Genomic DNA, 27,444 nt, shown 5'->3' on the forward strand with positions numbered 1-27,444 from the left:
TGATCGAAGTAAGGAGTAAAATCCTCCAAATTTCGAGAAAATGTACACATTCTTGAAATAACGAGAAATTTCATTTTAAAAAACTATACATGCTACAAAAGTGGCACCATTAGGCTTTCGTATTCTGGAGCAGTCTGCAGAAATCTTAGTATGATTATGATTTTCGGAACTCATTCGGCACAAATGCCAGACCCGAGGAGCTTCATATGAACATGACTTTAACCCGAACTTTGATGATTTAACCCGGGGGATCTCCGTCGTTTTAATACTGCCTGCCTGAGGGAATAGGTGGTTTGTTTTAAGGTTATTAAGTTTTGAATGTAGCTTGGGGAAATGATGTTGAATTACTTCCCGAGCCATGTCCTTTAACTATTTATATGAAGAAAAGTAGTACCAGACATAGTTAATCGACTGGGAAGTGAGCTGTTACAATCACCATCACACAATCAAATCGAAGGGCTCTCTCCTGTTTTTTTTGGCCAATTGTATTGTGCCAGCTTTGTTGCAGAACTGTCAAATTAGGTGACGGTAATAAAATCATATTGATGACATGAAGATTTGTGTCTACTTGAGACAACTGTTCACCAGAATAATACATAAATTGGGTTCATATTTGGTTTTGACACATTTGCAACACCTCTTTTTCTAGCATTTCGCAGATGCATTTCTTCTTGTGTAATGTGGGATGCCTGTTTACGACACTTGTTTCAAATCTGTTCCTAAATAGATCGTCATAATTCCTTTCAATGCAAGAGAGTATTTGGTCTTTTCCAGTGTTTCGTGCTCTATCCTGAAACTAAAATAAGAACATAATAAATATTTCATGATGACGTCATCACAAGGCAGAGTTTATGCGTGAGTGAGGGATTTGGGTTTAACATCGCATTTTACAGAATATCTGTAGGATAAAAAAAAGCTTAATGCTTTGGACAGGAAAAACTTATTCCACTCGAGACATACTTGAGTTTATGAGCGAGTTGGGTTTAAACGCCGCTTTTAACAACATATCAAACGAGCTTAAAACTCGGGGCGGGCAAAACACATTCGTTTCGGGACATGAACTTGATATCAAATGGGAACGATTTATTTATTACCAACGATGCTATTTAATGTATTATCAACAAAATAACGCTATCTCCACGTGTCATTATAAAGAGAGCAAAGGTGCGTATGGATACAAGTATGCGAAATGTTAACATAAAGTCGCTTCACTTCCGGCATGCCATGACACGTTATTTGACATTGATGAAACAACATGTTTTATGTTGAGTGAGTGAGTGAGTTGGGTTCCAGTATTCCAGTTATATCACGGCGTGTCAGCTTAATGTTGGAGGAAAGCCCGAAGTGATGCAGGTCTCAGACGTTTACCACTTCGGTGAAACCCACAAGCACGGGTATGGTGCTGACAAACCTAGAGACATAATCGGGGCGAACCGGGATTCGAACCCACAATCATAGGTTTCTGGCGTGCCCAAGGGACGCAACTCTGCACAGCGACTCGCGGCGCCTTAGACGACTGGGTCACCCGTGCCCCCTGTTTTATGTTGAAATGACTGACATAATTTGAGTTGCCCTTGCGGATGCACATAGGTCGGCAATTGTAATTTGTTACTGTCGTTCAGCTGATTCAGGCTCACGTCAGGATTGTGTTTTCCTCCATCGTGGAGCTAACATATATGTTGATATTACAAGCATAGGCAACATCTATATCACTTGAAAGTAATCGATGTGGTCAGCCAGCGGATTCGCTTGACAAGCACGCTTTTTAAACATTATATTGATAGTGGAATTAAAACCATGTGGATTCTCGAAACTTCCAAGGATCTGCTTGAATTTTCAATCTCAGAACAGAACCAAGTTCAATTACGTGAAAACATTTGATTTTTCAAATTTGTACACCACTATCCCACACGACGAACGTAACATGACGACCTTAGATAAAGTTGCATCTCTATCGTCAAAGGTTCACTGCAATTTGTCAAAAATGGAAGGAAATGACATCTGAAGTTTACTGAGAAAACAAAATGTGCATTAAGCTTATGATGTGGTCGGAATCGTACAGTGAACTCTACCTTTAGTAGGGATTTCTTATGAACATGGAAATGGTTTTTGTCTCTTATATTTCCATTTTTTCACTTTTAAAGTATTTTCATCAATATAGATACCTCTCTGTCTCTGTCCGGGACAGCTTCACCAGCGTCACGTGACTCGTAAATGACGTCACATAGGTATTTCTGAGGACAGATAACACGTGGGTTAGCATTAAGGGTTACAGTACAGTTACAACCGGTGTCACGCACTACATAGGGGGTCACGCACTACATAGGGTGTCACACACTACATAGGGTGTCACACACTACATAGGGTGTCACGCACTACATAGGGAGTCACGCACTACATAGGGAGTCACATACTACATAGGGAGTCACACACTACATAGGGAGACACACACTACATAGGGTGTCACGCACTACATAGGGAGTCACACACTACATAGGGTGTCACGCACTACATAGGGTGTCACGCACTACATATGGTGTCTCACACTACATAGGGAGTCACACACTACATAGGGAGTCACGCACTACATAGGGTGTCACGCACTACATAGGGTGTCACGCACTACATAGGGAGTCACACACTACATAGGGTGTCACGCACTACATAGGGAGTCACACACTACATAGGGTGTCACGCACTACATAGGGTGTCACGCACTACATAGGGTGTCACGCACTACATAGGGTGTCACATACTACATAGGGAGTCACACACTACATAGGGTGTCACACGTTGCAAATGGTGTTACACATTACAACTGACGGCGCTCATTACAACCAGTGTCACGCATTACATGGGGTGTCACGCACTACATAGGGTGTCACGCACTACATAGGGTGTCACACATTACATCTGGTATCACACAATAGATAGGCTGCCCCACGTTGCAAATGGTGTTACACATTACAACTGACGGCGCTCATTACAACCAGTGTCACGCATTACATGGGGTGTCACACCTTACGACCCGTGTCACACACTTTATAGGGTGTCTCACATTACGACCAGTGTCATACACTTTATAGGGTGTCACATGTTACAACAAGTGTCAAATATTACACAGGGTGTCACACACCACATAGGGTGTCCCACATTACAACCAGTGTCACACACTACATAGGGGATCATACACTACATAGGGTGTCTCCCATTACAGACAGTGTCACACACTACATAGGGTGTCTCACATTACAACCAGTGTCACACACTACATAGGGTGTCACATACTACATAGGGTGTCTCACATTACAACCAGTGTCACATACTGCATAGGGTGTCACGAACTACATAGGGTGTCACACATTACATAGGGTGTCACACACTACATAGGGTTTCTCACATTATAACCAGTGTCACACACTACATAGGGTGTCTCACATTACAACCAGTGCCACACACTACATAGGGGGTCACACACTACTTAGGGTGTCACACACTACGTAGGGGGTCACACACTACATAGCATGTCATATACTACATAGCGTGTCATATACTACATAGGGTGTCTCACTTTACAACCAGTGCCACACACTACATAGGGGGTCACACACTACTTAGGGTGTCACACACTACTTAGGGTGTCACACACTACATAGGGGTCACACACTACATAGCGTGTCATATACTACATAGGGTGTCACATTTTACAACCGGTGTCACATACCACATAGGGTGTCACACACTACATAGGGTGTCTCACATTACAACCAGTGTCACACACTAAATAGGGGGTCACACACTACATAGGGTGTCACACTCTACATAGGGTGCCACATGCTACATAGGGTGTCACACTTTACATAGGGTGTCTCTCATTATATAGGGTGTCACACATCACATAGGGGTTGCACACTACATAGGGTGTCACACACTATATAAGGTACCTCACATTATATAGGGTGTCTCACATTACAACCAGTGTCACACGCTATATAGGGTGTCACACACAACATAGAGTGTCACATATTGCAAGAGATGTCACACACTACATAGGGTATCACACACTACATAGGGTGTCACACACTACACAGGGTGTCACACACTACTTTAGGAGTCACACATTACAACCGGTGTCACACATCACCAATCTATATATCATAGCAATTTGATACTTACCATACATGGTTGTAAGTCATAAAACATGACCTCCAACTGAAGACAATGTTAAGGAAAGCTGCAAGGTCAACCATATGAAACCATGATTTTAAAGAGAATAGTTGCATTCGTAGGATAGTATCTTTGAATCAATTATTCGAGCTAGTAAAACTAACATACCAAACAGGTGGCTGCCAAAATATGACAAGCACAATTTTGAGACAAGACTTTAATTATGATTTAAAACCGTTATGAGATTCTAGGAAATCACGCTTCCCAAAATGAAGGAAATATATTGGAAATATGTTCTTTTAACTACTAAACAGTCTCGTTATGATAAAAATTCCAAATATCCACTTCCTAATTGCAAGGTTGGTTTGTTTATTGTCTAACGCCGCACTCAGCAATATTCCAGCTGTATGACGGCAGTCTGTAAATAATCAAGTCTGCACCAGACAATCCTGTGATAAATATCATGAGCATCGATCCACGCAATTGGGATCGATGACATGCATCAACCAAGTCAATGAGTCTGACCACCCGGAAAGATAGCATTGAATACATGACTGACATATATTCTTGTTCATGGTTCGGATTAATTTGACTATAGTGATGATGATAATACATGTAATAATAATAATTTCCCCATGATGATAATGATGATGCTGATAGTTTAATAGAATTTTCCAAAGGATACGGTCGGTCTCCAGCGGCTTGATTCATAGTTGATGAGGATATTGGTTCTTAAAACATGCCTCAGGGAATATGCTTGTATTCGAGCTTTCAATCTCTTTAACATCTGACAAAACAAACAAGCATGTTCATGTGACAGCACGTCATTAGATGAAAAACACAGATGAAAATCTTAACAGCTAACCTATCACATGGGGCATCACATGGCAGCGGTTCATTACGACCAACACCTGAACAGCAATGTCGGACTTGCACAGGTAGGGCTCCTCAGAGGTCAAAAGTACATTAGACATGTCACTGGTTTGTCAGCACCATATCTGTGTTCGTACATTTCTCCCAAGTTGCCAACGTCACTTGCGACACCTTCCCAACCACGATCATTATTGTTCAAAGCGGCGTTAAACCATATCGAAAATCGCCAACTCACTTTTATTGTAATAATAATTCATTGAAGTATCGGAGATGTCAAGGGAAAATAGCGTTAGTAATGGGCACATGAGTAATTTATGCTGAAAGCCATGGTAGATTTGTTTGTTTAACGCTGGAGTTAATATTCCAGCAGAGTCTGAACCCGACAAAAGTATTATTATTAGGAACCCCCTGCGCCGTCAGGGTTTTATAATATACATTCAACCAATTCACCAGGTCTTACCACCCGAAAAATTTAGTCGCTTCAGAATCCACACGGAGTGCTTGTAGGGATGGACCGCCACCATGGTCTAGTGGATACCCCTGGCCATACCAGAAGCCGTTAACGGGGGTAATTGTTGTTACCTTGCCTAACGCTCGGCATTAATGGAATAAAAGAAAAAGTGGTCGTCTCGAAGTCTGTATACTGTGTCCTAGTGGGTTATTTATGTCAAACTGCGACATTATATCTCAGTGGGCTAGCATTATAAAACCGACAGAACCCCATTTAACCATAGTATAACAAAGTAATACGCACTTACCTGCACATGTGCAACATAGACCAAACCTGCTCCGAGGAGAGGTATGACAAGAACAAGGGCTGAAAGAAAGTCACTATTCAACATTTTCTTATCTGATGCTACCATTATGCAGATAATGAGCAGCATCAGCAAAATGCAGAATGTTGTGCCGCAACAGCAAATGCCGCAACAATGACGAAAGGAGTGGATGGTGGAATAGTACTTCATACAGGCAGAGGTGTTGGCAATATCCTTCGCTTCATAATATACTCTTTCAGCGAACTGAAATAAACACAAAGGTGTGCAAGTTCCAGGCCCGTCAGAGTGACTGTTTCAAAACTTTTCATCTCTGATAGGAGGAAGCAAACAACTTATGTTTTTCAGTGATCATTCTTTTCCCTTTTAGAAGAAAGAATTTCTCTTTTTCAGTATTTTCTGGAGCAAGCTAATAGTCTCTGTAATATTATGTATATAATAGGCTGCCCTCATTGCTAAAGCGGGGGGACAGTTTTTAAGGATGGGTACATCATTACTGAATAGCAGCAGTCACTCTTAACATTTGAGCCTGAAACAGTTTATATTACCAATAAGGGTAGAATGATCCTGTGCAATATCTTTCCGATATTTCCACATATGCCTTTCGGCGATTCTCTGTGATGATTGGTCAACTGAAGCCATATGACGTCACAGTGCTTCATCATTGAGAAAAATACGATATGACGTCATACACTGTTTATGACGCCAAACATTGATTACATTACTTCATCTTAACAATAGGCTACTTCCAGTTAAGCTTCTCTGTAAGGTTGACATTTCATACGTCTTTCTTTATTTTACCTGGCGTTGCATTCTATAGAGCTGTGTATAACATTGTCAAGTCATATACGTCATGTTACCTTGCTTCCAAGTTGGCGAAGCTCGTAACGTTGGTGCTGGTCGAGATCTCGAAAAGACCACGCAGGCCCTCTGCAAGTGGATTTCAAATTTTTCTCCCCAATGATCTTAGTAACAGTTCCATTTGCTGCCCCTTGAAAATTAGAAAAAGGAGAGATATCATAAAATAATAATAAAATTTTCGTTGTGTTCACTGTAATTCGTGCATTCTAATTAGCTGAATACGCAGGCCCTCTGCAAGTGGATTTCAAATTTTTCTCCCCAATGATCTTAGTAACAGTTCCATTTGCTGCCCCTTGAAAATTAGGAAAAAGAGCGATATCATGAAATAATAATCAAATTTTCGTTGTGTTCACTGTAATTCGTGCATTCTAATTAGCTGAATTGGTCACGTGTTATTGAATTCATTTCCCAAGGAATGTGAAGACATAAGCCACGCCAATCGACGGGGACTATTTTTATATAAACTACGGAGTGTCCGGGAATCCCAATATTTTATAGTCGAAGGAACTACCTTTCTGCTCACGTGTATCGTCATGCATATTCATTTTCAAACTATCCTTTGCGGCCGACAGCCGAGAAGGACTGAGACAACAAACGTGCAGGCTCGCTCCACAAATATTTCATGTCTTCGGGTTTCGTTTCAAATCCGCACTTTTTCAAACTGTGTCCTCCCGTTCTCAGGGACCTGATGTTCGAATCTGGCAGGTAACTGACCATGTCATTTGAAACAGCCGCCTTCTCCCGGACATATTTGTTCCGGTTCGTTACAGTCTTGACGTTCTTCTCGCCTCTTGCCTTGACTGACAGGTCCTATGTACTTTGTTTTAATCCTACTTTCCGTTGATTAGCTATTGACTTTGTGGGCGTGCCAAGTTATGAGCATAAATAAAACACCGATTCATATCACGTCACAGTATGTATTTCTACACTTGGTATGTTTATCAATCTCGACATTTCTGTCTGCTTTGATACAAAGAACTGTTGTTGGTTAAACTATTGTAGACAACACATGTTTTCCTTGTCGAATTTAATTATAACGATTGACTGGGGATTTTTTTTCGGTTGTAAAATCCACAGTCATACCTTAATTGCATTTTAATATAGCCGATGCGATCTATTCTTTTCAGTCCTATAATACAACCATCATCCTACGGTTTCTGTTGAAAATCTATCAAAATAAACAGTTTATCGTGCCTAATCTACGCCCTCACCTTTTTCGTTTTTCCAGTATCTCATCATTTCCGGAACAAGCTGTTCAAAATCTCCTGAAAAGAATGAAACTTGGTGTACAAGAAACAAGTGGTAACTTAAACACACATTGTCAAATGAGATCGAAGCCTGGTAATAATCGAACTTTTCCCGGAATGTACATGCCTATTGGCAATCTGTTAAAAAGTCAGTTCAGTATATTAGCCTATGTACATTCTGCAGCAAATTGCTCGCTGTCGTGTAAAGGTGTCTTAACCCTAGACACACGTGGTGTCTTTGCGACATCGACATGGACGATTGATAAATCCAGAATAACAAGGGCCATAGCTCCCTCAGATTATTTTTCACACAGAAATGTATTTCGTGTATGTACATTGTGATATTCCAAAAGGAGGCAGGGCCAGGTTTCAGGAAAAGGTCAATAACTTGGTTTAAACATCACCACATAGTTGAAACCAAAATTAACTTTTATTCATAAAATCACAAAGATTCGCTTTACTCTGCTCCATTCCTGTAGATAGACCACAATTCTTAAACATGAACGCATTAACCCCTTTGTGAAACCATACCAAAAAGTCGCCCCGCAATGTGTTAAACAATAGTTCCACTATGGATGTCAAGTTGAGGATTCGGGGATGGGATTGGTCGTCAGTTCCCCCAAATCGAAAGAGCCGACAGAGAGCGGATGGGTACAATATGTGTGATCCACAGATTTAGTGTACTATTCACGAACGTTGTTCATGTGTCGGCCTCACCAAGGATTGATATAGCTAGGATACAACGGCACAAAACATTCATGCACTTAACGTTATAGGTATGTGTGTTTGGACACGACTCAGTGCTGAACCTGTACATGCAGTCCAGAAGGTTTATAGCTAAGAGGGGCCACGAGTGTCCTAGCAGTCTGTATAGCTGCAATTCGCTGTACAGAACTGCATTCCTTAGGCAAGCCAAACAAATATTATCGTGGAGTTTATTATTTCTAAATGAAGTATTGATTCTTCTTCTAAGGAAGACCCCTGAAGATCCGGGGTAGAATAGGTCTTCAGCAACCAATGCTTGCCGTAAGAGGCACGTATGCTTGTCGTAAAAGAAGACTAACAGCATAGGGTGGTCAGGCTCGCTGACTTGGTTGATGGATGTCATCGATCCCAATTGCGCCGATCGATGCTGATGATGTCAATCACTGGATTGTCTGGTGTGGACTCGATTATTTACAGACCGCCGTCATATAGCTGGAATTTGGCTGAGTGCGGCGTAAAACAACAAACCAATAATCAAACCATGTATCTGAGGAAAGTGTTATGTGACAGCACGTGATTGAAGAGTTTGTAAAATGTCAGAGGTTTCGTTGCCAGATGTTTAGCGGTACACGGCGACACAAGGCGTTATTTATAGTTATCCGCCTTTGTGTAAACTGCAAACATGCCACGCTTGATCTGTCGGGAAGTTTCTGGATGGCCTGGCTGGGCTTACAAGCGACACGTTGGCAACATGAGGCTTTTACGACCTGACTTTCGTATTATCTGCGTGGGTTGGTTACGCGTCTCAAAACATCAAACTGTTATAGCTTCCAACACTATTCTGGATTGAAGAACAGAGGCCTTTATATTTTTTAACGCTGGTTCAGACTCATTATTTACAGACCACTTACAGAATCACTTGGTAACAACAGTGAGGATTTCTGTGGAATTGTCACAACAGTTAGCAATGACTTCAATACATAAAAGATGAGAGACATCACGTCAATGGTCATGACAGTGATTAAACACTGCTAATAAAAGACAAAAGTTCCCTTAAATCAAATATGTGCATGATTATATCCTCTTGTGTACCTTTGATAGTGACATCGGGGTCCCAAAATTCCTCTTAGGAAAATTGGATGTGGTACTTCATGTGATCACAAAGATTGTCAATTTAAGCTTGTCAACACGCACTGTACTGGCTTGTTTCAAGAAGGCAGTGATAAAGCCATTGATAAAGGAACCTACTCTTGATGCTCAAATATTGAGCAGCTACCATCTGGTATCCAATTTGTCATTCATGTCAAAGATTCTAGAAAAAGTCATTAAGGCACAACTGGTTGAACATCTATGACAATCTGACTTGACCGAGTCCGGCACAGTACTGAGGCGGCTCTGAACCTATATGATAAAGCAGAGGCCTGCACTAAATTTATGTCATAAAGGAATTTTGCACAGATGGCATACTCATCTGAGGCATCACAATTTGTTAGCAGAGTTATGTCCCCTGGATGTGCCAGGGTCTGCTTATCTCGTATTCTAATCCCTTGGTTTGTCCGCACACTACCCATGAGCGTAGATTACACAGACCTGATAAACGTCTACATTATACATGCGTATCTTTCCTTAACATTGAGTTGCGATTCCGATTATAACTTAAATACTCTTTAAACAGGCGTTTAGGCCATCTTATCCATCCATAATTTAAAAACATTGAAGGTATGATTAAGCAAGCAAATAAACGTACGTGTGTCTTCGTCAAAGCATCGCCGAATTTTGAATGCATAGTCCTCTCCGGCAGGTACATCAATATAATTCAGGGTCTTCAGGATGCCTGGAAAGTCGCACTGGCTTAACATTACAGGAATTATCTGATTTTCCTTATTCTCAACAGAAATGCCAAACGCAAAATTCCGTTCATATTCGCACCATCGGCTTTCCATGGAAGCAGGAGACAGAATGAAGACAACCTTCACAGAAGACACGATTCCACTCTGTATCAAGGATCCAACATCATGGCCGGGGGTAAAGTCTCGTTTTGGCCAAAGGCATTTCAAACCAAAGTCTCGCTCCATGGTGTTGACCAGTTGCTCTGCCCATTCCGCTTCTTCCGGAGGATCATTACAATGGGAAATGAAAAGATGGTGCGTTTTTCCATTTGGAAGTGGGGGAATGTCCAGATTCAGGGTGTTCCTTTGGAACGCTTCTTCCTCCCTAGCAGCTCTCTCAGCCTCCATGCGGCGTTGTGCCAGCTCAAAGTCTTCTTCCTCATCTTCTTCAAACAGGACATGGATATCGCGATCACTCGATGTGGCCATTGTTTATTTTTCCAATGTCTGCAAGACCAAAAAGGGTTTTTACAACAAAATGTATTTACGCAAAGAGATCTTATTACACTTGCATTAAAAGACGGTACTTGTTGTTACCCTGTCTGGCGCTCGGCATTAAGGGGCTTAAACAAGGACTGGTCGGCTCGGAGTCAGTATACAGTGTCTGAGTGGGATATTCATGTTAAAATGCGGCATGGCATCTCAATGAGCTAGCACTATAAATTGGCATCAGTCCGGACTACTACAAGCAGCCACACAAACACAAACACAAACACAAACACATACACGTACATGCACGTCGCTATATAAGTGCAATAATCTTGGACGCGACGTTAAACCCAATTTCACCTAACCTCACCTTGTGACGTCTTGCATGTACGTAAAGTGAGCAGGAGCCAAGGGGCCGAAGCCTTTAATGTTTATCTACTGTTGTCTGCTGTAAATAAAGCGTGTGAAGCCCATTTCTGGTGTCCCCCGCCATGATATTGCTGGAATATTGCTAAAAGCGGCGTAAAACCATAATCACTCACTCACTGTAATTAAAGCGATTACCTGGTGATTGTGTTTCATTAAGCACTAGCTGTCAGGGGCGTCTCTCTGCATTCCGGACAACCATGGGACGTTGTGTGCTGCAGGACGTCGGGCCTCGTATTGCAGTCTGTGTAACTAAGGGGCTATGGCTGCATGCAATTGTAAAACTAGCACAATTCACATACCTGGTCATCATTGAGGCGTTACATCTTCCTGGTCCACGTCACGTGGTATGAGTCAGCTCGCCCCTACGTGCACAAATCTATCCCACCCTGCATCCGGACTCGACTTTCTTTTGTTTCGTTATCCACATTTGAATCATGTGTCCATGATTTCAGATGCTAATGCTACATAAGGTAGGTGTTGCATGGACTAATACTCGTCTACTACACATTATAGTGAGTTATCGAGTTTAAATTAAACGTCGCCTTATTTCAGCCATAACCAGCTTAGGTTACTGGTGGCCTCTAGCCGTGTTTTAAAAATGTATGCATGATCTTGTTATGCTAAAATATGTTTCATGGATTGTTTTTACATATAACTCTTCATAAATGACTAAAACATATTAACTTGGTCTCGTCGCTACATGGCAGAAATAATGCCGATGCAACGTGTGTGTGTGTGGGGGGGGGGGGGTGGGGGGGGGGGGGGGGGGGGGGGGGGGTAGGATGTTGTAGGAGATGACCACATAGGACATATTTGGGTAATATAAAAATAACTCTGTCGACACTCGGAATTGCAGATTACATGAACGTTAATTTCACTCGAGACACACAATCCTTATTTCCATGTTGCTCGTGAGTTATTCTCTAAATATCTGTGCTAGGGAGTCAAGATCTGCTCTTCCATATTATGAAGCAAATAAGGTGATATATATGATTTACAACGGTGAGTTAATCCGATTACAGTGGGTTACGAGGACAAACGATTTTGTAAATCCGATTACAGTTGGTTATGAGGAAAACGATTTTGTAAAATTGCCTTATCTATCGTAATTGTCGTGTGAGTTTGCAATTTTTTGTGCGTTTAATGTGCGGTTTCGTTCTCTACACAACGGGTCTTAACTCTTGAGGTAAGGCTCTGGTGGTATGGGCGAACACTTGACTTGCCCTTGCACGTGTTGTGACGGATACAACCGGTGGGGTACGATACGCTAACCTTTTCGCGAACACCTGGTATTATCACTAATTGATTGTGATTCATAAAGGCATACTGATATATAATAAAGGGAAAATGTAACTTTGCTTCATATAAAGTTCAATGAAAATAAACTTATCTGAAATAATATAATGCATCAATACATGTTCATGAAGACATCTGACCAGTGAAGATCCGGGTGAGAATAGGTCTTCAGCAACCCATGCTTACCGTAAAAGGCGACTAACGGGATCGGGTGGTCAGGCTCGCTGACTTGGTTGATGGATGTCGTCGTATCCCAATTGCGTGGATCATGATATTAATCACTGGATTGTCAGGTCCAGACTCGATTTTTTACAGACCGCCGTCATATAGCTGGAATATTGCTGAGTGCGGCGTTAAATAACAACCAACATAATGCAAACTGTATTTTTGCATACATGATTTGCTATCTTAGTGAACTGAATGGGCCCGTTGGTGTATGGCTGATATATTAAAGATTAGACGTTTTAATGGCACTCATATACCAAAAGATACATCATGTATACATTCCTTGTCAAATTTAAAATAATTTATCCTCTTTTTTTCAGAGAGCAACGCCTGGATGTTTGAATCACATGAAGACTAGTGTGTCTGAGTTGCTCCTCCATTAAAACAGATGTAAAGATGTTGTTAATTTTGGTATTGTGTGTGCTGTTGTCCGGTTGTGTGGTAGGTGCAGAACCTTGCACCCCCACAAATCTGTTGATTGGTACGAGGAGCAGGTGTATTAGTGTACAAAGATGTCGAATGTTATCGTATGTGGTGTATGGGAAAAGATGCATTGTTCCTTGCCACAGTCCAACATCGCTACAGATGTGGTCAGATTCTAAGGTCATGTGTCTTAGTGCACAGGAATGTCGAGCAAGTTCGCGTGTGGTGTATGGGAAAACATGCGTGCATTCCTGTCCCCACGGGACGCTTTACCAACAGGACACTTCCACATGCTACAACACGTGTCCGGCACATACGATCATGGTAGGATCGCGTTGCTTGAATGGGACATACTGTGTGTCCCATAACAACCAGGTCCTGTTTAATGGCACCTGTGTGCCGTCCTGTCCTTCCTCCATGCCTTTCAAGACAAATGGGACTTGTTATCAGGCATGCCCAGTTGATACTGTTATGAACGGGTCCGATTGTGTGTCTCAGTCAGACTGTATAGAGAGGGGAAATTTCATAGACAACACGACATGTGTTAAAGTTTGTCCTCCTGACAAGCAGTCTATCCTACAAGGTGTCTGTCTTTCCTCATGTCCACCTGAAAAACCTGTCACGGTAAATGGAAACCAGTGTCTTTCAAAACAGGAGTGTACTGTCAAGCGGCAACAATTCATATACAACAATACTTGTGTTCCTGTTTGTCCAGCTGCAGCTATGTTCAGTGACCAGGGATCATGCACAATACTGTGCCCAACTGGGAAATGTGTTCTTGGGACTAAATGCATTTCTGACTTTGATCGCCAATATATGGTCAGTTTCCGAAATGAATGTATTGCCACCTGCCCTGCTGAAGCTCCGTATGAAGTAGATAACATCTGCTACTCGACATGTCCTCCTAACACTGTGTTGCATGATGAAACATGCATAAGTTTGCAACGATGCACAGAACGATATTACCTCTATAAAGCCATCTTCAACAATACCTGTGTTGATGCCTGTCCACAAGCTGCACCTTTAAACCATCACGGAATGTGTGTAACAATTTGTCCAGATGAAACTGTAATCGCTGACATGCAGTGTGTTGATCCTTCTGCTTGTATAATGACCCATAGGTTTATAGCCAACAGAACATGTGTGTCCGAGTGTAATGGCCTAGCACCCTACGTAGCCAATGGCCTCTGCCAGCCTGCCTGTCCAGATGACTATATTGTTACAGCCCCAGGGAAATTCGAGTGCATTGGCGAATCCGAATGTATTGAGATGGGGAAAATGGTAGCTAACAGAACATGTGCAACAGCATGTCCAGAAGAAGCTCCATACAACAGGTCAAGCCACTGCTACCAAACGTGCCCACAGGAAACGGTTGGTTTGCCTGATATGAACTGTGGAAGTTATCAAGAGTGCAAGGGGCAAGGGATGTTTGTTCATGAATCCAAATGTCTTCATGACTGTCCATCAACGTTTAAGTATAAATTACACAACACATGCATCTTGGAATGTCCTTCAAACACAAGCGTATTCCCAGACAACAAATGTGTTTCTATATCCGACTGCTCGACGATAACAGACGCAGTCAAATACAATAGAGCATGTTTGCCACATTGTCCTCCTCATGTCCCATATAAACTTTCCGGAAACTGTCAGTCGCAATGTCCGTCAGGGTTTTTCGGAAATGGTTTTGACTGCCTAGAAAATAACAAGTGCTCAAATATCTTATACAACGGATCGTGCTTATCATCTTGCCCCCAAGAGGCACCAAATAGAAAGGACAGCAACTGTTACGCCATTTGTCCACCGGACACCTACATTTATCAGGAACAATGCATAGGTCAATATGATTGTCAGGAGAAGAAGTTCTACATCGCCGGCGGTAGTTGCGTGTCAACGTGCCCACCTGGTAGTGCAGGTTTCACAGATTACGTATGTCACCCCTTGATATATGTGTATAGCGCAATTCAAGTTACGCCATTTCTGATGTTGACGGTGCTGATGTGTCTGTTCTTCATGGTTTATAATCCTAAGAAATCAAGGGAAATGAATGCACCGCAAAAAGTTCAAAGAGAACAGGTAAGTATAAATGTTAGTTCCACTTCCATCGATAAACTTGTATATTGAATGTAAAGCAAGTGTAGTGTTTATGTAAGATATAAGGATAAGGAGTAACAGATGAACTCTGGTCAGCCTTAAAATATACGTGGATATATGTATGTGCATTATGTGTCATTGCTCTTTGCTCATGATATTAACCACCGGGTTGGCCTGACCACGAACTGATTGAGAATAATAACATAATCTGATGTATGTATATAGATATAGATGTCGATAAATATGGATATATAGATAAATATGCATCTGCATATGCGTCATTTTTGTTTTGTTTGTTTTGTGTTTTTTTGTTTTTGTTTTGTGTTGTTGTTTTGTTTGTTTGGTTGGGGTTTTGTGTGTGTGTGTGTGTGTGTGTGTGCGTGCGTGTGTGCGTGCGTGCGTGCGTGCGTGCGTGCGTGCGTGCGTGTGTGTGTGTGCGTGTGTGTGTTTGTGTGTGCATGTGCGCGTGTGTGTGCGTGCGTGTGTGCGTGCGTGTGTGTGTGTGTGCGTGTGTGTGTGCGTGCGTGTGTGCGTGTGTGTGCGTGCGTGCGTGCGTGTGTGTGTGTGTGTGCGTGCGTGTGTGTGTGTGCGTGTGTGTGTGTGTGTGCGTGTCTGTGTGTGTGTGTGTGTGCGTGCGTGTGTGTGTGTGATATATACATTGGTTAATACATTGTGAAACTCAATTCTGAAATTTACGTCCTCCCTATGATGTACATTAATGTTGTACATCTGATTTTTCGTGTCGTATATTGTATGTTTCTGTGTCAGACCTTTTGTAGTTGTGTAAACGTGTTGCACAATTTATCATTGCAGCTCACAGAGTGTGATATGCTGGAGTTAGTGACGTTTGACAATCTCCCCGGACAACAGCAAGACCGCGCTGAACTTCCGGATGAAGAAAACATGGGAGTCGTTTAGGATAGAAGAAGAGCTGCTGTCATTGCAGGAAAACATGGAAGTCAGTTAAGACAGATGAAGAGCTGCTGTCATTGCAAGAACAGCGAAATTCTTCTCAGAAAGCACCAGCTTTGAGTCACAATGGAGACATCTATGGAGTTACGAACTGTTTCAATAACGGGATTATCCATCCACGAAGAGACCACGACGATGTGCAGTTGTTACAAGTAACATCAGAAGACGAGCCTTTGATCCAGCACCCTAATGAAGCTTTTGTGTTTAGTGATGGAACGAACTGAATTGACCAGAATGATGAAAGTGAAAATGATGGGTTGGTGGCTATCTCCACTGGCTTTTCAGCCAATGGTTATCAGTTTATATTAACCTGCTCTGAATAGGTGTATTTTCTGTATTTTTGTTGCTGTCATGAATTTGTAATTGGGTGTTATTATCTTACTTTCTTAACTTTCTGTAACAACGCTTGTTTGTTTATTTCCCTGCTTGTTTCTTTGTTCTATATGGTTATTGTCTTCTGTTGGCTTGTTATCATATTTCTTTTAAATGCACATAAGTTGCTTTCTTGGACATGATTTGACCCATGTATTTATAGTTGTATATATCTAAAGTATATATGGTATGGCTAAGCTTTTGCTTCAATTTACACGCAGCTTTGAACGTACACGATCAACAGGTAACAAAGAACTATTTTAAAATTAATTTCATCTCAGGATACGGGACTGTCATAAGCAGTAACAATTTTCAGTTGTTCACAATTGTCCATTTTTTTTAATATTTATATTCAGTTATAAAATAGACTTTTTGTATTAAACCATATTGATTAATATTAAATCTGAAGACTCTTGTACAGAAATAGTGTTAGACGCGATGCCGTGCAAAGACAATGTCGATTATGTACAATGTGTGACAATTAGTTCTAATCTTTTTATTCATCAAATAGTGTAGGCTACGGGTCCATTCCACATCACCGCGTGTACACCGTGAGAGAATATCATGTCCAGTATGCAAAATAGATGCTGTTTACAAAAGTCGCAATCGCATTTCTTTGTCGGTTGACGCCATCAAAATATCAAACCTTTTTAATGTTGGTTATAGAATTTACGTGGTATATATTTGCATCTCAAATGAACCTGTGAAGATCCGGGGAAGAATAGGTCTTCAGCAACCCATGCTTGCCGTAACAGGCGACTATGCTTGTCGTAAGAGGCGACTAACGGGATCGGGTGGTTAGGCTCGCTGACTTGGTTGAAGCATGTCATCGATCCCAGTTGCGTGGATCGATGCTCAGGATGTTAATCACTGGATTATCTGGTTCAGACTCGATTATTTACAGACATATAGCTGGAATATTGCTGAGTTTGCGTCAAACAACAAACAAACAAACAAACAGCATCTCAAATTGTGGTACCGGTTACAAATTATTACATGTACAAAAGGATACTCATCTTCTACATGGGCCTGATTACCTTTGATGTTTCAGCTCTTTTCTGTATCTCCCAGTCTTAATTATTCTTAAAAATTCTTCTGTTGCAGATTAATTTCACATTCTATTATAATCCCGTCTATCATAACCAAATGACACCCCGGGCTCAAATATGACTCCACTTGCTATTTCAAATGTCTATGTTTCATTGTATTTTCGCGTATGTTTGTGTATCAATTTATAGATTTATTTGAGGCGCGTGTGGTTGGTGACGTGGGTTGTGCATGTTGCCAACGCCTCATGTTGTTGCGCCGCTTTCTCAGACATTATGTAACCTGAAACGCCCTGGCTATGTGGATCCGTGTAACTACATATTTATTTGTTCATTTACAAACTTACGAAAAAAGCGAATATTTTAACACCAGAACTGTCTCACTTGGGACTGATGAAATCTATGTGCTGGCAATTCAAAGAAACGTGCTTATGTCTGAAATGAACTGTTGAGTAAGAATTTGTATACAAAACTTGAACCAGTTATGTTTTTTGTATGTATTTTTAATGTTTATGAATTATTTAATATATATTTTATTCCTACATAGAAATGATGTAATTATACATGGCACCTTTCTTAGCGCGTCTGTACATGTTGGATCGATACTATGGGGTAAAAGTGCATGTTCCCTTCAAACAATTACATGCAGACAAATATTTTGTACATAACAATTGTATAGACGCATCTTATTATTTTCATGCGTCGAAGCTTACCCCTGATATGATTTTTATAATTAGAAAAAACTAAAGTGGAAACAAAGCGACTTTTATCCTAACTATTTGAGAGATGTGACCCTTATTTTTATTGAGTGGTTTGGGCCTAGCAGAGGGGCGTGATCTGAGCCTAGAGTTCTTTGATTGGTTGGTTTGTTGTTTTACGCCGCACTCAGCAATATTCCAGCTACATGACGGCGGTCTGTAAATAATCGAGTCTGGACCAGACAATCCAGTGATTAATATCATGAGCATCGACCCACGCAATTGGGATACGATTACATGCATCAACCAAGCCAACGACAAGCATAGTCGCCTTTTACGGCAAGTATGGGTTGCTGAAGACCTATAGAGCGCTTTGAACCTAAGCTGAAATCACTCCGGAGTGAATTTGTATGGGGTTGATTTAAGCCTGCTAGACTGGACGAGTGGGTCTATCTAGTGTATATCTATTCTATATACATCTTGTGTGTGTGTGTACATTGATCTATCACAATTAACAATGTTTTTATGGAGTTGGTCATATAAGTGAGCCACCTTTTTCCCATCCTTGTTTGTACTTTTTACATAATAAAATATCTTTAAACTTATGTTTCAGGAATTCATTTTTACCCATTTTACCCAAGTTTTGTCTAAATGGCGATCATGATAAAATGACACCACTTATGAAGAGTGCGACTGAGGACATAACTACTGGGGAGTGGGGTCACACACGGGTATATTCTTCCTTGTAACATTACAACAGCTCTCATCTATGTCAGCCGATATCCATCTGGGACATCATAAGTTTGATGTAGATATCCCAATATGTTATTTACATCTCTGACGCTGCTGATACTTCAACACCCGCCATCACATATTAGCGTAGCACATACATAAATACACTGCACATTGGTGTATACCTGTCATATCCACCTCTTAGACCGTCTATTTGCAGAGGTTCCCTGCATGCCCTCTCCGTCTTTCCAACCTCTCCTTTATGTAACAATATGTTATAAGTTGTAGCATTATCACGATGGGGATATGGGTTTTATGTGTCAAGCTTTAGATTTTATGACACGAGTCGGAGGCCGTATAAAACCACTTATACCCAGAGCGATACAACGACAACGAATTGATCTTGCCCATGTGTTTCAATCTTTCATTGTAAAATATTTAAAACAAATTGAAAATTAATAGAAACTACCTGTTGAGCTGAGGTTAACTTGTGTCATTGACTCGTAAGAAACGTGCAGCGTTTTGCTTCGTAGCGGGGTATGATGGTTTTATTCTCTCACCCAGAAATCCACGTGCAGCTTGTTGTCTTCTTGGCTGGGTATAAGGGATATATTATCCCGCTCCCAATTTTTTATCAAGATGACGTGAACCAGTCAGATCTGAACATTCTTAAATGGTGGTAAGATAAGCGCGGTTGATCCATTCCAAAGCTTTCATGGGCCACACAAAATAGTTCATGTCACTAGTAACTGGTAGAGATACATGAACAGACACAACAACCACATGTGCATAACGTGAGGTGACGTGAAATAAGGTTTAGCGTCGCGTACATTCACGTATCATTCTTCTTGTGAGTGAGTGTGTGTGGTTATACGCCGCTTTTAGCAATATTCCAGCAATATTCGAGCCGGGGATGGAACTCACCTTTCTTGGTATGACGCGTCCGGGAATCGAACTCACGACCTTCTACCAGGCTCTTCCAATAGACCACGGAGGCGTTCGAAATGTACCACAGATGTTTTTAATGAACATAGACAATTTTCAGAGCCTTGGTTTTTCTGGACAGATCTGATATGATTTTTTTTTCATGATAATATTAAATTGATTCTTAAGTTCACTTAATTATCGTACGAGGAGACCCAATACATCGGACTCGGTGACCGGGTTGATTGTTTTTCATCGTAACCTGATTGCGTATATCGGTGCTCATAATATGAATCACTGGTTTGTCTGGTCCATACTCAATTATTTATAATTATTATTTCATACAGGTGGAATATTGCTCAGTGTTTCGTAAAATTACGAACAAACAAAAATACATGGACATGATTACAATTGGTGCGATTTGGCCTTTCGTCTTTTACTTAATCCTCACATATGCGCTATTACCGTTTTCAAATTTCATTATGGTCAAGCATTTGCGTAGGCCCTAATGTATTAAAATCTACAAAGTTGCTATGTAGACTTTACTTTCCCGTTAGGAAATATATACTTAAAGCAGAGTTCCTTGTACGATTCCAAACTATTCATGAGCACGCGTTTATAAATCACTATTCCATCCGTCACAAGCACACGTCATGCAAAGGCAAGTCAAATGTTCATCTGAACAAACACATTTCAAGTTGGAATACGGCATCGCGTCAGACATCATTTTATCCTATGACGTCCTTCTAAATCTGCGGGGACACGGGTGGCCCAGACGTCTAAGGCGCCGCGAGTCGCTGTGCAGAGTTGCGTCCCTTGGGCGTGCCAGAAACCTATGATTGTGGGTTCGAATCCCGGTTCGCCCCGATTATGTTTCTAGGTTTGTCAGCACCATACCCGTGCTCGTGGGTTCACCGAAGTGGTAAACGTCTGAGACCTGCATCACTTGGGGCTTTCCCCCCAAATTAAGGAAATAGCATTTCCGGAGATTCGGACATGAGCTCGCAACTTGATGACGTCGTTATTTTTAGAGGGGACTGACTGTCTAGTCCCCCGTAGATGTAGCTAGGCAACGCAGATAAACGCGATGGCCGAACGATGGCCTCCAAAAACGAAATAGCTATGACAATCAGTATTGGGGGGAGACATACAGGTAATCGAAGTGAGGATTGTGAGTATATGCGGGACATACTTAGGTCGTCATAAAATGGACTTGTCCGACATTGCCGAGGTCGGATTCTTTTAAGGAAGTCGTCGTTATTTAAAAACGGGTAAATATGTTGTACAAGGTATCGTCATCCTTAAAGAAGTGTCAATAATGTGGATATATCATATAAGAAATAAACGACTCGTGGGCGTTGTTTATCGTACAATGAAACACTGAAGGCAGATAAACCATGAGGGGCGCAGCCCCGAGTGGTTTATTCTCCCTGCAGTGTTTTATTGTACCATAAACAACGCCCACGAATCGTTTATTTCTTAAATACATTACTCCACATACACTTACATATTCGGAATCGTACAATCGACTCTGCTTTTGGCAGAGATTTCTTATGAATTTTGAAAGGGTTTTGTCGCTTTTATTTTTATCGAAAATGCTTGGATTTCGTATAAAGCAGAATTTGAGCAATGTCTCAAAATGACCCCTTGTGACATTGGCCTCACACGGAAATCACTCCAAAACTGATGCGATCGAGACCCTATTCTACAAATGAAGCATTAGATGTTTCGTCAAATTGTGCACATAAATGTTTTTGAAGGAAGGTTCAATGCTACCCAATGAGTCAGGACATGGCTTTGGCGTAGCCTGGAGAACAAAGGACTTGCTCGTCACGTCGAAGATTCGGTTCGATTTCCCAACAGAAGCTCATTTCTTGTGCTTCTCTGATCTGGCTACAGATTTGCTAAAAATGGCGTAAAAAGTCTTTGTGGTATATTCTGTTATCATAAGCGCAGGGGTATTCGAACAAATATACAAACAGTATGTAATACTGTAAGGGACATTCTCGCGATCTCTCATTCTCGTGATCTCGCATTCTCGCGATCTCGACTTTTAGAAACGAGCCAAATATGTCAAAAACACGAGAATGCGAGATCGCGAGAACGCGATAATGCGACATTACATTTTCTCGCGATCTCGCGTTTTCGTGTTTAAGACGCTGTCCGTGCGCATGCGTAATATCATAAGGTCAAGGCGCATGCGCACGTTATTAGTCCTGCGGTCATGTTTCTTTCATGTTCTTCATACATCAAGTACCATTTGGCAAACTTATGACTTGAACTTGAAAATGCTATGTAATTTACATTCACAAAGTCCTATGTAGAATAGAGTTGAGTCATCTCCCGTTGTTACAGTTTTGTTACAAAAGAAGCTTTGTACATGAATGTGCAATGGCAGTAAAAAAAGTGTCTGGAAGCTGGAAACAAAATATAACTGTCAGTGACTGAGTAAATATTGCCTAAAGCCACATCAGCAGTATTGAAGCTACTCGAGGCTACACCGTCAGTTATAGAAATAATAACTGTGGGTTTTTCCACGAGGCAATATTATACACGGCTAGCATATTCATTAAAACACAATTCTCACAGACCAATCTGTAGCATTCGTCGAAAATGAGATGGTCCGAGGTTTTGCAATAACAAATTAATTAGTAAATTTTCATCCGCTCCCGCCTGACTACAAAACAACCCGCCTTAAATATTCTGTTGCCTCTAAGTTCCTAGAAATAGAAATATCGTTAATATGTGTGTTCCTACTTTCTTTACTTGATGAAATACTCCACACACGTAGCCCTACTGAACACAATGATGCATGTGAATCGCACCCTTTGACAGTAATTTACACAAACCTTATAAATATTCAACAACAAAAGTTCCGGTGACACCAATATTTTAGTGTAATTTTCAAACAAACAGAGTTTGGTTTTTAATATTGTAGTACATGTATGGAATCAAGTCACAAAAACGCAACTGCTACAGAAAAACATGCATTCCATGCACAAGTTGATTTTTATGCAAGCCCTATGCATTTCACTACCTCAAAATGGATATAAAAACATGTGCGTTAACGGGATTCCATATGCATTGTTTAGAATCGTGCTGACAACAAACACTCAGAATAAAAAACAAAATTACGCAATTATTCAACATTACGAAATGCAACGCCTGTCCGAAAATGAGCGTCTGCGAGCCATTGGTATGTTTGAAGCAGGATCGACTCAACGTGATATTGCAAGACAATTTAACGTCCACAGAAACACCATTTGGACGTTTATGGCAACGTTGGCAACAGACGAATGCAGTCTTAGACCATCCTCGGAGTGGCAGGCCACGCGTAACCAATAATCGACAAGACAACTGGATTCGAACAACACACCTACAAAATCGATTCCAGCCAGCAACAGTGACTGCAAGAAGCATCCCTGGCCTTCGACGAATATCTTCACAAACCGTACGTCGCCCTCTCAGATGTGCAGGGATTGTCGCCAGAAGACCCGCCAGACGTCCCATTTTGACAGGAAACCACCGCCAAGCACGTCTACATTGGTGCAGACAGCGTCTACGCTGGCCGGCCATGCATTGGGGACAAGTTCTATTCACTGACGAGTCTCGTTTTCACCTCAGCCACAGCGATGGACGGATTCGAGTGTACCTACGTCGAGGTGAACGTTACGTCAATCATTGTGTCATGGAAGACGATCGGCTCGGGGGCGGCAGCGTTATGGTATGGGGTGGGATTACAGCAAGACAGAGGCCCCGTTTGATACTGGTAGAGGAAAATCTTAATGGACAGCGCTACCGCGACGAGATCATCGGCCCTGTCGTTCTACCGTTTATCTTTCAACATGACAACGCCCGGCCTCATATTGCTCGACTTCAGGATTCTCTTCAACAAAACAACGTGAATGTCATCCCCTGGCCAGCTCGTTCCCCTGACACTGCAAGCACGAAAACGTCGTTTTTTCCCGTATATGGTCATTGGACGGAAAAAAGACTAAAACTTCATTAAATTGATTAATTGGTTAGCGTCTTGAAAGTGTCCGGAAAAGCGTCGAGTTTTTCAAGCGTAAAATGGACGGAAAAACGATGCTTTTTGCTCCTCCTTGTACAACTGTTAACGGCCAATCAGATGGCACTGGTCCCCCGACGCATGCGATGCCCAAGGCTTCCTTTAGTATTTCTGGCATGCCTTGCTCTAGTATCTGTCGCGCGCAGTGCAGCGAGATTTGCTGATTATTCAGTTTTAGGATATGTAACATGTTAATGAAATTCAGACACGCGCCAAGAAACCAAACCAAACCATGTTACCAAGTTTATTGAGATAACATATCCCTCCGCTATGCACAGTTACCTCTATCGGATAATGGGTTGTGTTTCATCTGGTTATAACAGTAACTAATTTTGTAATGTGAAGTTTACACGATATACGGCTTTTCCATAGGACGAGAGGTGGGTCACATGACGTTTTTCACGTGACTGTATTCTTGACATTACGTAAACACTGACGACTTCCACATTCCTGGGGAAAACTCTAGGAATTCCCTAGTACGAATTCATACAGAAGCGTTGTTTCTCATCATTTAGACCCTTTAGTTTTGAACGTAGCGTCTCAGCATACTCTGGGATAAGTCATAGAGTTTGGTTGCATGCCCGTTCAAGGATACCCTTGCTACAACCCATCCTAGAGAAAAAAAATATATCCAAACTATCGTAGTGACAATCTACAGCAATCTATGAATTTACCTTAGTATCTATTTGACACATCTTTACAATCACCTTTCAATGATCGGCCAATTGATCAGTGATGACAAAGGCTTGAAATCGCCACAGGTTATTTAACAACTTCGGAAATATCTCCCGTCACGTTTATCGTGTCGGCCATTTTGACGTCTTGCACTTAATGTAAATGTATTACGACGCTCTGTCATTGTGATTGACTTACAGGGGTAGTTCTTAACAGACTTTCTCATCTTATGAGGATATTTTTGGGAATATATTTCTTGTAAACAAACTAAAACAAATGTTCCTCGCTTTTTGGGGAACTATTTTATTCCGGAATGGCCTATTAAAGCTAATAGTAAGTCAAGGCACCATGCGGGTATATGATCTGTTATTATATGTGTTTAACAAATACGGTTTTGGGCGTTAATAAAATACACTGACGCAAGTATATTCTAATCAATTGGATAATTGAATATGATTTATTTTACATATTACATAACATCACTGCACAAAATTTGGACAGTTGCAGTAACACACTACGGTGATCGCATTAAACACCCCTTTGAACAGTATTTCAGTTATATCACGGTGTATCAGACTGATGTGGGGTAAAAATCCGAAGTGGTTCAGGTAATCCAACGGGTGTTCGCGAAAAGGTGAGCGTATTCTGCCACACAGTTGGCACCCATCACAAACACATGCAAGGACAAGTCAATTGTTCACCTGGACAAAGCACGGAAACACACAATGATGCCCGTCCTCACTATTACCGAGCATGTAAATAATATTGTCCGTCAAAAACATGGACGAGTATAAACAATATGTTCCTACAGGTAATACATGTCATACATTTGACAAAATGTATTGACTCAGAGCATTATTGTTAATCACCGCGTATAGTCTCGGCATGCAGATGAACTCATCAGCGCATTTTTACCCTTTATCTTTTAATTGGAAGGTTAGACTTCTATTTCATAACTTATTTGCACGGATCACCATGGAATCTTGGAAGGGACATTGTCGCGTTGTCGCATTGACGCCCTTTGAAAAACAAGCAAAACGTGTCAAAATAAACCAAAGCGAGACAATTCGACAACGCGACATTTTGGCCATTTGTCGCATAGTCGTGTTGTCGCATTGTCGCTCTTTGAATAATCTTTATCAATATTTTACAAAAGGGCGACAATGCCGTAACGCGACATTTTCAATGTCAATGTCTCGCTATCGCATTGTCGCCCCATCACAAATATGTATAAGAAAAGTGCAGTTAATGTAACAGTTAGGGAGTTATATCTGCCTTAGAAGTTCAACTTGATACATGTGCGTCTTGAATTGAAAACAGTCCGTCCGCGAGTCCATAATTATTTATGGTGAGCTCTTCTCTATAAGTGGTAAACATTCAACTCCCAGTTCCAAACACGTTGTATCCAGTACTTCGTCTAACCATCTATTGTACTTCGTCTAACCATCGATTGGACTTCGTCTAACCATCGATTGTTCTTTGTCTACCCATCGCTTGTACTTCATCTAACCATCGATTGTACTTCGTCTAACCATCGATTGTACTTCTTCTAACAATCGATTGTACTTCGTATAACCATCGATTGTACTCCTCTAACCATCACTTGTACTTTGTCTAACCATCTATTGTACTTCGTCTAACCATCGATTGGACTTCGTCTAACCATGTATTGTACTTCGTCTAACCATCAGCTGTACTTCGTCTAACCATGTATTGTACTTCGTCTCACCATCGATTGTACTTTCGTCTAACCATCTATTGTACTTCGTCTAACCATGTATTGTACTTCGTCTCACCATCGATTGTACTTTCGTCTAACCATCAGTTGTACTTCGTCTCACCATCGATTGTACTCCTCTAACCATCACTTGTACTTTGTCTAACCATCTATTGTACTTCGTCTAACCATCGATTGGACTTTCGTCTAACCATCAGTTGTACTTCGTCTAACCATCGATTGTACTCCTCTAACCATCACTTGTACTTTGTCTAACCATCTATTGTACTTCGTCTAACCATCGATTGGACTTCGTCTAACCATCTATTGTACTTCGTCTAACCATCAGTTGTACTTCGTCTAACCATGTATTGTACTTCGTCTCACCATCGATTGTACTTTGTCTAACCATCTATTGTACTTCGTCTAACCATCAGCTGTACTTCGTCTAACCATCGATTGGACTTCGTCTAACCATCTATTGTACTTCGTCTAACCATCAGCTGTACTTCGTCTAACCATGTATTGTACTTCGTCTCACCATCGATTGTACTTTGTCTAACCATCTATTGTACTTCGTCTAACCATGTATTGTACTTCGTCTCACCATCTATTGTACTTTGTCTAACCATCTATTGTACTTTGTCTAACCATGTATTGTACTTCGTCTAACCATCTATTGTACTTCGTCTAACCATGTATTGTACTTCGTCTAACCATCTATTGTACTTCGTCTAACCATGTATTGTACTTCGTCTAACCATCAGTTGTACTTCGTCTAACCATCAGTTGTACTTCGTCTAACCATGTATTGTACTTCGTCTCACC

General features: G+C 41.2%; 2 protein-coding genes across 2 annotated transcripts; one reads left to right on the top strand and one right to left on the bottom strand.

The window, feature by feature from the left end:
- Window positions 1-428: 428 nt before the first annotated feature.
- On the bottom strand, window positions 429-11,556 carry LOC139455829 (uncharacterized). Its single transcript, XM_071237380.1, has 9 exons — window positions 11,509-11,556; window positions 10,374-10,962; window positions 7,886-7,939; window positions 6,674-6,804; window positions 5,799-6,059; window positions 4,853-4,954; window positions 4,177-4,212; window positions 2,166-2,234; window positions 429-796 (listed from the first exon to the last, which is right to left on the bottom strand). Exons 2-9 carry the CDS (start codon window positions 10,942-10,944, stop codon window positions 608-610), a joined length of 1,413 nt encoding a protein of 470 aa, XP_071093481.1. The 5' UTR covers window positions 10,945-10,962; window positions 11,509-11,556; the 3' UTR covers window positions 429-607.
- A 1,717-nt stretch (window positions 11,557-13,273) lies between these two features.
- LOC139456530 (proprotein convertase subtilisin/kexin type 5-like) lies at window positions 13,274-16,802 on the top strand. The gene is made up of 3 exons (XM_071238299.1): window positions 13,274-15,393; window positions 16,225-16,323; window positions 16,371-16,802. Exons 1-3 carry the CDS (start codon window positions 13,291-13,293, stop codon window positions 16,605-16,607), a joined length of 2,439 nt encoding a protein of 812 aa, XP_071094400.1. The 5' UTR covers window positions 13,274-13,290; the 3' UTR covers window positions 16,608-16,802.
- Window positions 16,803-27,444: the final 10,642 nt, after the last annotated feature.

Source organism: Haliotis cracherodii, unplaced genomic scaffold, assembly GCF_022045235.1.
Source record: "Haliotis cracherodii isolate W230 unplaced genomic scaffold, xgHalCrac1.p SCAF_11, whole genome shotgun sequence".
Taxonomy (NCBI): Eukaryota; Metazoa; Mollusca; class Gastropoda; order Lepetellida; family Haliotidae; genus Haliotis; species Haliotis cracherodii.